This window comes from Gopherus flavomarginatus, chromosome 11 (genome assembly GCF_025201925.1).
Source record: "Gopherus flavomarginatus isolate rGopFla2 chromosome 11, rGopFla2.mat.asm, whole genome shotgun sequence".
Lineage (NCBI taxonomy): Eukaryota > Metazoa > Chordata > Testudines > Testudinidae > Gopherus > Gopherus flavomarginatus.
In genome coordinates, this window is record NC_066627.1 from 20,613,576 (window position 1) to 20,625,805 (window position 12,230).

At 39.7% G+C, this 12,230-nt stretch overlaps 2 protein-coding genes across 5 annotated transcripts in view; one reads left to right on the forward strand and one right to left on the reverse strand.

Annotated features, from left to right (window-relative positions):
- MMP24 (matrix metallopeptidase 24) overlaps positions 1 to 12,230 on the reverse strand; it is a 352,153-nt gene that overhangs the window by 32,413 nt on the left and 307,510 nt on the right. The gene's annotated exons all lie outside the window — the stretch shown is intronic.
- The window catches only part of LOC127031600 (ubiquinol-cytochrome-c reductase complex assembly factor 1), a 93,511-nt gene that overhangs the window by 29,726 nt on the left and 51,555 nt on the right, over positions 1 to 12,230 (forward strand). For all 4 annotated transcript variants that reach the window (XM_050918645.1, XM_050918644.1, XM_050918643.1 and 1 more), the window contains exon 6: positions 6,842 to 6,899. In XM_050918645.1, coding sequence (XP_050774602.1) covers positions 6,842 to 6,899 — 58 coding nt within the window. The remainder of the gene's footprint in view (positions 1 to 6,841; positions 6,900 to 12,230) is intronic.

Below are 12,230 nucleotides of genomic sequence, written 5' to 3' on the forward strand. Positions count from 1 at the left end.
CTTGTGCTAGGCATGTGCAAACACATAGATACAGAAAGAGAAGGGGAGCACAAGGAAACTGTGACGTTGTGCAGTCTATATGTGTTTATAAAAATATGGTAATAAGTGAATATAATGTAACTGGAATATGCTTCATGCAAAAGGTCTCTTGTAAGGTTTCATTACAAAGCTTATAATCTACTGAGTCTGATCATCCTATTTGTATAAATGTACCACTCTTGTAACTGGGACTAGAAATATGAAATATAACTCTGATGGCCTATTGTAATTATGCAAAGTGTGGGTTTGGAATCCTAATGGCTCCCATCAACTGGGACAATTGATTGGGGCTCTGTTTGCAAGCAAGCCTTCCTGTGAGTCAGGCTGGGAGGAATGCAAGCTTGGGGTCTTACAGTGACATGTGATCATGTTACATGAACTGGAATCCATCTTTAACTTGGTGCTTTTCGTGTGTGGGTGTGTGGGTGGAAACCCAGAGAGAGACAAAGGATTCCCGCCTTATGCAAAAGATATATAAAGGAGTGGCACGGAACAAAGAGGGAAGAGGAGCCATCATGAACAATCCCCTAGCTACCACCTGAGCTGGAACAAGAGCTGTACCAGGGGAAAGAATTGTGCCCAGGCCTGGAAGGTGTCCAGTCTGAGGAAAAAACTTACTGAAGCATCTCTGAGGGTGAGATTATCTGTAATCAGTTTAATTAGACATAGATTTGCGCATTTTATTTTATTTTAGACAGACTTTGTTCTGTCTATTACTGCTTGGAACCACTTGAATCCTACTTTCTGTATTTAATAAAATCACTGTTTAGTGTATGTATTAATACCTGGGGGAGCAAACAACTGTGCATATCTCTCTATCTGTGTTATAGATGGTGAACAATTTATGAGTTTACCCTGCATAAGCTTTATACAGGGTAAAACAGATTTATTTGGGTTTAGACCCCATTGGGAGTTGGGCATCTAAGTGCTAAAGACAAGCACACTTCTGTGAGCTGTTTTCCGGTTAACCTGCAGCTTTGGGGCAAGTAATCCAGACTCTGGGTCTTTGTTGGAACAGAGTGGAGTGTCTGGCTCAGCAGGACAGGGTTCTGGAGTCCTGAGCTGGCAGGGAAAATGGGAGTAGAGGTAGTCTTGGCACATCAAGTGGCAGCTCCCAAGGAGGTTTCTGTGACCCAACCCATCGCAGAAACCATGAGACAACATTAATCAGTGTGATGGGCAGCTTTTCAGCCTACCAGCTTCCTATCTGTTAGGTTTTTTGTAAAAGCAACATGGCAGAGGAGAGTTTTAAGGAGGACAGTGAGGTAGTTTTGTACATGTTTACAGCGAGCTCCTCTAATGTGTGAGGGGCAAAATGGAAGACAGCATGAAAATGCTAGTGTGAAAATTTTACAAGTCATTGGGAATTGACATCTTACTATCAGGAGTAGATGTTTGATTGTGGCCAGTTTACCAAGCAGTGGGTGATCCTGGGAGTTGCAGACCTATAAGCCTACTTCAGCATCAACTAAAATTGGTTAAAACTAGAATTATCAGATTTCTTTAGACAAGAATGGACAAACCAGCAACAGCATCTGTAAAGGAAAACTGCCTCTCTAATCAATTAGAATTCTTTAAGTATATCAGCAAAGTAATGGATAATGGAGAAACAGATGTTGTAATTGACTTAGAATTTAAAAAAAATTGGCAAAGTCCTCAGATGGCACAAAATATTTAGGTTAGTCAAGATTTGAGAAATCTGTGGGGAACATCTGAGGGACATAGCCAAGGTAGGAAAATGGGCAGCATGAAGGAAAAGGAAATTCAGTGTTAAGTGCCAAGTTAGTGCACATTGGAAGGACTAATTTAAATTTATCATACACATTGTTGGTTTCTAAATTAACTGTAGACACTCATGATAAAATTAAACGTATCCCTGTGGACAGTTCAATTTAAAACTTTTGTGCAATGCACAGCAGTGATTAAAAAAAAATAAGTAATACTGAAAATATTATAATTCCGTTATATACATTGATGATAACGCCTCACCTGGAATATTATGTTCTGTTCTAGTTATATATATATTTAAAAAAGAGCAGAAATAGAAGGGGTTGAAATATAGGTAGTGAAAATTATTAGACACATGGAGAGACTTCCACATGAAGAGAGATTGAAAAGATTGGGACTCTTTACCATCTGGGGAAGAAAAGAGAGGAAATGGTATAAGTATGAAAAAAATAAACAGTATAGTGAAGTTAATTAGGGCTCTTCTAGTTTCCCTCAACTAGGGGGTCATCCATTTTGGATCTGCTTTTGACCAACAGGGATGAACTAGTTGTGACTGTAAGGTGGTCGGGAACTTGGGAGGAAGTGATCATGATCAGATAGAATTCAAGATCCTATGGAAAGGAGGGCATGAGAACAGCAAAACAAGGACACTGGATTTCAGGAAGGTGGATTTCAATTGAGTCAGAGAAATAGTAGGCAAGGTCCCATGGAAAAACCAATTAAGAAAAAAAGGAGTCAAAGGGGGCTGGCAGTTCTTAAAAGATGTAATACTAGAAACTCAACATCAAGCTAGTCCGATACAGAGGAAAGATAAGAGCCAGTGTGGCTGCACAAGTAGCCTTTTAGCTATCTAAAACCCAAAAGGGATGCATGCAGGAAATGGAAGGAAGGGTATGTCACCAAGGAAGTATACCTGGGAATAGTGCAAGCGTATAGGGCCAAAATCAGGAAAGCCATGGCAAAGAATAAGTTACTGCTGGCAAGGAATGCTAGAGACAACAGGAGGGGATTCTTCAAATATGTTCAGACAAAAAAAGAAAGATCAAAGACAGTGTGGGTCCACTGGTTAACAGAGAAGGTGAGCTGGTAACAAAAGATGATAGAAAGGTGGAGCTGCTCAATGCCTACTTTATTTCAGTCTTCTCACAAAAAATAAAGTGATTGAATGACTAGCGAAGTTACCATAGACAATAAAAGGGAAAGGATGCAGACTGGGATAAGTAAAGAACACATCGGAGATCTTCTGACCAATTTGAATGAATTCGGATCAGCAAAGCCTGATGCTATTCACCTGAGGGTGCTGAAGGAATTAGCTGAAGAAATCGTGGAGCCACTGGCAATAATATGTACAAACTCATGGATGACAGGAGAGGTCCTGGAGGATTGAAGAAGGGCAAATATAGAGCCCCGTCTATAAAAGGGGGGGAAAGAGGATCCGGGGAATTATAGACAAGTCAACCTGACCTCGAAAGCTGGGAAGCTAATAGAGCTATGTGTAAAACATTCAATTTGCCAATACCTGGAGGATGAAGGGGCAATTACTAGCAGCCAACTTGGATTTACCAAGAACAAATCATTTCAAACCAGCTTGATTTTCTTTTTAGACAGGGCAACTGATTTGGTGGATAAGAGGAATGCTGTGGACATAATATACCTTCAGCAAGGCTTTTGACATAGTCCCACATGGTATTCTGATAAGTAAGCTGGAGAAATGCGGGCTTGTCATTAAGTGGACACACAATTGGTTAAACAACCATAAACAAAGAGTAGCTATTAATGGAATGATGGATTTGGAGGGAGATCTCAAGTGGAGTTCCACAGGGATCTCTTCTGGGTCCAGTGTTGTTTAACATCTTTATTAATAACTTGGACATAGGAATAGAGAGCATACTGATCAAGTTTGCAGATGACACAAAGCTGGGGAGGTTGCCAACACTTTGAAGGATAGAGCTAAAATTCAGAGGGATCTTGATAAATTCAGTGAAGACAAATATTAAGGTGCTACACTTAGGGAAGAAAAACCAAATGTACAAATATAGAACGGGGGAAAACTGGCTTGACAGCAGTGCTACTGAAAAAGATCTGAGAGTTGTGGCTCACAACCTCAAAGTGATGTGATGCTGTTGCAAAAAAAAGCAAATGCAGTTTCAGCTTGCATTAACAGAGGCATAGCATGCAAGTCACTGGAGGTGATAGTACCACTCTGCTTAGTGCTGGTTTGACCTCAGATGGAGCACTGTGTCCAGTTTTGGTCACTAATGTATAGAAAAGATGAAGAGAAACCAGAAAGCGAATGACAAAGATGATCAAAGGGATGGAATGCAAGCCATGTGAGCAAAGCCTGAAGGAACTGGATATGTTTAGTTTGCAAGAGAGAAGATTAAAGAGGGATATGATAGCGATCTTCAGATACCTGAAAGGCTGCCATAAAAAAAGGTGGCGAAAAGTTCTATTTTGCCAGAGAGGGCAAGACAAGAGGCAATGGGTTTAAACTACAGCATAGTAGATTTAGATTAAATCTCAGGAAAAAAATCCTAGCTATAAGAATAGTGGGACAATGGAACAGATGCCTCGGGAAGTTGTTGAAGCTTCTTCACTGGAGGTTTTCCAAAGGAGGCTGGATAGCTATCTATCTTGGATGGTTTAGACACAACAAATCCTGCATCATGGTAGGGGTTAGACTAGATGACCCTTGCAATCCCTTCTAACCCTATGATTCTATCATACAAGAACAAAAGGTCAAAAAAAAATTGAAGGCAACAAATTTAAAATGATAAAATCATTTTTTTTTTTACAAAATGCATATATAATTTGTGGCATTTATTGCCACAAGGTATCATTGAAACCAAAAAGTTTGTAGGAGTCAAAAGAGGATTAGACATTTTCTGTCTCTCTCATTCTCTCTTTCATCCTGGAGCATCTTTGCAGAGATGGGGAGCAGTACAGTGTCGCCACTCATTCCTGTCCATGGCTTGTTCCTCCATTAAGCCTAGCCTGGTTATGTCTTTGCACATGATGTCCTGTCATCTAGATGGTAGTTGACCTCTAGGTGGGACTGACCTTGGTTGTGCTTGCATTATTTTGTTTGGCATCCTGTCATCCGTTTGTCATCTGCAGTGTCCCCAACATTGTAATCTTTTTTATTTGTAACCAATCTTATACCCTGATTTCACAATCTACTCTCCTAACTTCTTCTTTGGTTTTAAATTCATTCCATTTTACATCTGCCATCCTTTGAAGAACTCTCTGCCTTCAGCCTTGTGATGGCTGCTTCCAGACCATAGAACAGTGGTTCTTAACCTTTACTGCAGCCTGCACCCCTTTGGTTCTCAAAATATGTTCTCACCCCCTTATCAGAAATCAAAATATGTTCTTGCACCCCTTAAACCTAGATATTTTTTGTTTGTATATTACAGTAATAGTTAAAAATGTATAATGTTAATAAATACATAGGTTTGATGAAACGAAGTAGTTGTACTTACTTGCCTGTGCTTAATTCGTGTTTTCGATGATTTATCTTCTGAAAAAATCTGGCATGTCTCACACCCCCAGAAAGGGCATCTCGCAGCCCCCGGGGGTGCATGCACCCCAGGTTAAGAACCACTGCCATAAAGTATTACTGTTAGATAGTTATACAGATAATGAAAACGTACTCAGTTACATTAGATACAATGAAAATAAATTGCAGCCTTGGGGAATCTGTCTATCAAGGATATAAAAATAGTCCCAGTAAACAAGTTGTTGAGTTAATTTTGTAACATATGTGGCATATACAGAATACATGACCGTGTGGTATGGCATAAAGGTTATATTGGCACTCATTTGGGATCTGCTGATACTGAAGACTCATATTGATAAAATCTTTATACTACACCATTCTATATTCTCTGCATAATAGATGGTATGCAGAGGTGAACAAAAATATATGAAAGATTGCATTTTACAGGGAAAGCAAAATACATATTTTCCAGCTAGGCCAAATTAATGCAGCAGAAAGAACCTTTACATTTTGAAATTCCTTAATTGAATGCTTGGTTCTGCAACCTGAATGTTGCATTAACATATAGCTTTTTGCACTTAATATAGAAAGGCGCCTAGTGTATCAGCAAGTCGGGTTCTTAATTTGCATGTGATTAGTCGCTGTGCTTCTAGAACTCCCAGCTGTTTGTTTACTTTAATTTTCCCAGTTTATAGACTGTCTGTTAGGATCTCTGGGCATATGAACAATGAAGGATTTAAAATATCCAATAGTAAATAATCAAATTGACATGATGTCAGAGATGACACTCAAAGGACTTCCATAGCCTAATGAACCCCTTCTTTCCCACCCCTCCAGAAAAATTCAAGAGTGAAATTCTCCCTTGTGCAGAGACCCACATGAGGTTTGTGCACCTTTGACTTACGTGGTGCATAGACTTTGTATGGCCTGCTTTATAGAGTTGAACTTTGTCTTGGGTAAACAGAAGAGCCTGTCAGTGTGCTCTGAATGTCAACATACTCTCCCTCTGTCAGACCAAGGGAGGAAGTCTGTTCCAGAACGTGAGGGGCCTTGACCTATGCAGACATGCAAAAGAAGGAACTGGTAGCAAGTCTGTCTTAACTGATCTCAACAATCAGGTTAAAGCATGAAGAGTGAGAGTTTCTGAATTAGCAGGTGTGAGGTCTGAGCACTGAGATCAGATTAAGAGATATGGGATGGATAGAGGTCTTCTCTGTGCTAATAGAGTTAGACCTGGAAAGAGAGATGGGTCTTCCTTATTATTATTTTGTTTTAACATTTACAATGTGGTAGCACCTAGAGGCCAGCCAATCAAGGTGCTGTCCACACGTACCGTAAATGACAATTCCTTCCCCCTAAGAAGTGAGTAAAATTTGTTTTCGGAGCTCTCTGTGGAGTAAAACACAAACTTTCGAAGTAGATCTAGGCAGGATCTTCTAATATATGTTTAGTGTATGAAACAACAAGTTAAAGTACAAAAATATGTTTAAGGTAAGAACATTTCTTTAAAATGTAAAAATCAATGGAAAGCATCTTGCAATTTTTCTGTGTTTAGTTTTGTTTTGTTTCTCCTAGGGTGCCATATGCCTGATACATTGAACTCTTGGTTTCTAATAGCACAACTTCATGTCTGGTAAGTGAAAGTTATAATAATAAGTTGTTTATTTTCATGATGCAGACTGAAGCAATCCTGTCAGCTCAAAAAGCAGTTCCATGGTTAGCTTCGGTGTTTTAGCAAATTTTTATTAAAGGTCAAGCAGACCCAAAGAGAAGCTAATATTTGTAGTATTCTCGAAAATCCTCAGTAGCAGAAAGAGCATTGCCATGAGCTTATCAAAAAGCCTCACTCAGGCTGGATGGAAAACTCTCATTTAGCTGTTTTAGGAAAAGTTTACATTTACGTAAAAGTGGTTTAAATTGTGAGAATTTGTGGCGATTTTAATTGCTGGCTGTCAGAAACCTTTAACAAATTATAGCACTGACATTTACACTTGCACCTCTAAAATGGCCCTGCAAGTTCAGTAGATGCCAGATTGGGTGCATGTAAAAATATTTAACGCCATAAGCAATATTTTTTTCTTCATTCGTGAAATAAGTAGCCAAAAAAAATCTAATTTTCATCTAACATAACACATTTGAAAAGGTCAGAGGGACGTAGCAGGGACACACAAGGGAATACAGTATTTTCCAGACTGCCAGTTCTCTTAGGAGCCTAACGTCTGAAGAATTAAGTTTACTACTGTAACCTATAGGATCTATCCACAGGCCAAAAGAAATTTCTGGGAAGAAATAGTCACTTGGCCCAGCAACCTTGTCCCCCTCATTTTTCTGCATCTCTTATTTCCCGTCTTTCCCCCTTAATTTCCAGACTCTGCAATGTATTGAGAGTCTTTGCATCTTACTTCCTTGGCAGCTTATTCCACTTAAAAAACTGTTAACATAACATTTGAAACCTGTATTGGATATATATGAATATGTTGTGTGATTATTTAATGAAAGGCCCTATTGTATTGTATCTTTTTGGTCACAGAGTTGGGAGTAATGTGGGCACCTAAATAATAATTTCCTGACTGTTTGGGTTTAAATTTTAAACCTAAAACTATGTTTGTATTCTGTTACCTTGCTTTTTATATATGTGCGAATCAGACTGAGAAACAACTTTGATCTTAAAACAAAGAAACCCTAAAAACATTTAATGGAAATAGTAAAATTGCCTCTGTTTGCCCTTCCCTTAATTTCCCTTCCATTATCTCACTGAAAGATTCATTCCCCGCAACAACATAAGCGGAACCTCTGGCAATTATCTCTGTATGTGGCCAAAGTGCTGGAAAGAGTGTATCTTCAAAGGTAAGGCTGCTACTGCTCCAAATAGTCTGTTGTTACTTGCAACTAACCATAGGCACATGTGGGCCTCCCAGATCTTCACCCAGTCACAAGCTTCTCCTTTCCACTTGCAGTCCAAATTCTGCTGTACCCTAAGATGTTTGAGGTTCTTTCTGAAGATACATTGGCAGTTTCTTATATTCTTCTGTTTTAGAGGAAGGGGAGTTCATGGTGCTTTAACATGTGTCTTGCATTGTCCATCAGCTGTCTTTAATATTTCTTTCCATTGCACCTTCATTAGATTTAATTCCTTAAAATCAGTTTTCCTTATATCTAATGGTCTTATTCTGCTGCACATTCTCCTCCTCGGTCCATTCCTATCCCCTAATTATATACAACTCTAAACAAAGTTTTTTCTCTTTCAAGTACTTTAGGAAAATTATGTATCCTGCTTAGCAGTGATTTGGGCAAACAGTGCATATTTAGCTACTTTAATCTTTCCTCCTAATTAATTGCCTTCAGCCCTCTGTTAATTTTGGTTGCTGGTTTCAGATTTCTTTCCAGTCCTTTGACATTTTTCTATTATTGGAGTTCTCACAACTGAAGACAATATTGCAAGGAGGGTGACTAGCTATTTATGCTAAGGGACTATGTTGGCACAAGACCAAATGGGTATAAACTGGCCATTTGTTCTGGGATAAATGTCTGATTACACCCAAAGTCTGAGAGCCAGTGTCTTTTGACCCTCTTCAACTGAGATTGTGAGTTTCCTCAGGCATTTTCTTCAGGTCATGTTCTCTCCGGTCCAGACCTGCCCAAAGTTACACTCCTTGTAGTGACAGTCATGGAATCAGTGCTTGTGTTGTCCACAGGAGTCGTCATGTCTATCCCTTGTCTTCTGGCAGCTGTGTTACCTTCTTTCTGAGTAGAAGTGAGCCCCTGCTCCTATGTAGGTGTGGGACAATGACACTTAAGGGCATAAGCCTATTGTCATAGGGAAATCTGACCCATGGACCTTGAGGTGCGTTCCTGTGTGAGTTATGTTCCTTGGATAGCAGTCTGCATTTTCTATCACCACTTTTGAGTCCTAGGCTTATTTCCTTCTCTAACATATCAGGAGCCATCATTCGCTTCATAGAAGGCCTCTGAATGGCTTGAGTGACCAGATAGTCCTCCATGAGATATGTGGCCTCAGCTAGGGTTACTGGCCATTATCTGCAAACCCAGTGTAGACCAGCAGTCGGAAGAATCTGTATGAACTGTTATAGGACTATGAGTTCAGTTACCTGGGGTCAATATAAAATCCCGGGCAAAAGCTTCAGTGAGATAGATTTTAAGTTCTAAATACTATGATATCTATTAATTTAAAGCGTTGTATTTATTAAAATAAAAACACAATATCCTTCCTTTTGAAAGTCAAGGAATTCAGAGTTAAAGTTATAAAATCAACATTTTGAAAGTGAGAAAACCTTTGGCTTAGAAAGCTTGAGAATACTCAATTACAATTTAACAATAGCTTTAACTGTGCCACTTCACTCTGACTTATTTTCACTGTACTCGTGGGAAAACCCCACAAGTTGTTACACAAATTGAAGTCTGTCTTGTTTTATATGGATTGCAATAGGATTTTTTGTTGTATGATGAAGTAATAGGCTAGAGGATGGCTCACATCTCAGGCTCATTGGAAGAGTAAGGTGTTGATTGCTCTGGCTGGTACAGGGTAACTTGGAAAAAGATGTTTTCTGGCCTGTGTCTGAAGCATTTGCTCTTAGACCAGTGTGGGAGGATGAAAGAAAGGGTACTCATCAACTGTTATTCTTTGAGAGTCTGTACTCACCCTACCTGGCCACCTTCCACAGCCCTCCAGCACAGACACACCAAGTGAGAGCTATACTGACTGTTGAGAAGTGAGTATTGATTGCATTGTGGAAGCTTGCAACACCAGATTGCAACTGGTTAGTTGAGAATCAATTTGAAGACAGGAAATCCACCTTGAAGGCAGTTGTCATGCAAGTGTGCAGGACCATTAATCGCCTTCTGCGACATAGGACTGTGACTCTGGACAATGGGAAGGATATAGTGGATGGTTTTGCAGCAGTGGAGTTCCCGAACTGGGGTGGGGTGATGGATGGCACGCATATCCCTATTTTAGCACCAAACTACCTTGGCATAGAGGACGTCAACAGAAAGGATTACTTTTCTATGGTAATGCTGGCGGATCACCGGAGACATCAGTGTGGGCTGGTCAGGAAAGTTGCATGGTGCATGCATCTTTAAGAACACAGTACTATTTAGAAAGCTGCAAGAACGGACTTTCTTTCCCAACTGGCGGATTACCACTGGGACTGTTGCAATGCCAATAGTGATTGTGGGAGACCCAGCCTTCCCCTTGCTCCCATAGCTCATGAAGCCATACACTGGCCACCTTGAGAGCACCAAGGAGTTCTTCAACTATCAGCTCAGCAGCTGCAGAATGACAGGTGAATGTGCCTTTAGTTGTTTGAAGGGTTGCTGGCATTGTTTACTAACAAGAATGGACCTCAGTGAGAAAAAAAAATCTACATATAGCTGTCTGCTGTGTCCTGCATAATGTCTGTGATACAAAAGGAGAAAAGTTTCTGCCAGGGTGGAAGTGGAGCGTCTGTCTGCTGGCTAGGTTGATGCAAGCTGCCTTGCATTGACCTAGCCATGTAGTGTAGACCAGGCCTTATTGTATTTGTCAGATAAGTCCTTAAACTGAAGCTTTGGTGGTCAGATGTGAAATGACGGTTACTTAACTTGAAACTATTAGTTTAAGTGCTGATTAATGGTGTGAAGTTTAATTTTTATCAAGTAGTTTAATCGTGATTAGTCAGGTATAAACTCAAAGTTATTGTCTTTTAATAAGATTAAAGAGCGGCTAGCTGTATTTCACTCTCTGGAAATGTAAAGATTTTAAATGTATTTTTGTGTTGGAATTGCATGGTTGTTCTAATCCAGTTTATTATTTGGCTGTAATAAAAGTCTCGCAGTGCAATTGTTTCTTCATTGTATTCATCTAATTTTTTTTGTCAGGCAATATGATTTTGCCTAGTTTCCTCACTACTAACTTCAGGATATTGCATTGGAAACCATCTAGGTCATTTGGTGGGACATCCACCTGTAGGACACTTACTGATTTAAAAAGGGCGTCCCTGCTTGTGCTTATGAAGACAGAATTTGTCCCTTAGATTTGATTTCAATGTACATACAGCATAAAGGATCCAATCTGACTCTAACTGGTTAAAAATGCAGGTATTTTAACTGACTATGGGTACTATCTGCTTTTTCTACCACCAGTGCAGAACAGTGATTGTTTTAGGTAACCAGATTAAAAGGCAATATTTAGAAGCATCAAAATATCATAGTTTTAAAGTAATGATGCAAACAACTTTTTAAAACTAGTAATCTGAGGTGGAACAGTTTCACCTTAGTGGTGTGACAAAGATGAGTCAGTATTTGAGTGGACTACAGAACGTGTTCTGTAGTGAAAAAGTAAAACATTTCATACCGTGTTGATCTAGGTATAAAGTTTATAGTCTAAGAAAATCTGTGTCTTTTAAACCTCAGATGGCAGGTGTAGTAACAAACTACCAAATTTTCAAATAAACTGCAGAATTCCATGACCTCAGTCTTGGTGCTGCTCAACTCCTCTGTGACAGAACTATGCATCCAAACACACAGCGTCCATTCATGCTTCAAGAGGAACAAGGTTTACTCTGAAAACTCCATTCTTGCATTGCTAGTGATGGATTGTAATTATTGGTCTGTTGCACTCCTGCCTTCTACCATGACACCACTGAGGGATAGTGCAGCTTGGATGGGAAGCAACATTTGTATTGAGGGAATCTCTTGCCAGGGCTCCTTGCTTTCTTCCTTGGCTTCACTACCCAGGCTGTAACGTATAAAACAACTTTTGTTTACCAGAGTTGGACTCCCAAACAGGGTCTTTTGTTATCTATCTGAGTAGGTGTGGGGAAAGCAATGAGATTCCAAGATTATTACTGATCATAGTGTTTGTATGGGAAAAACCATGTAAGAAAGAGAGCAGAAGATGCCTTAGCCTTAGAATATCAGGGTTGGAAGGGACCTCAGGAGGTCATCTAGTCCAACCCCCTGCTCA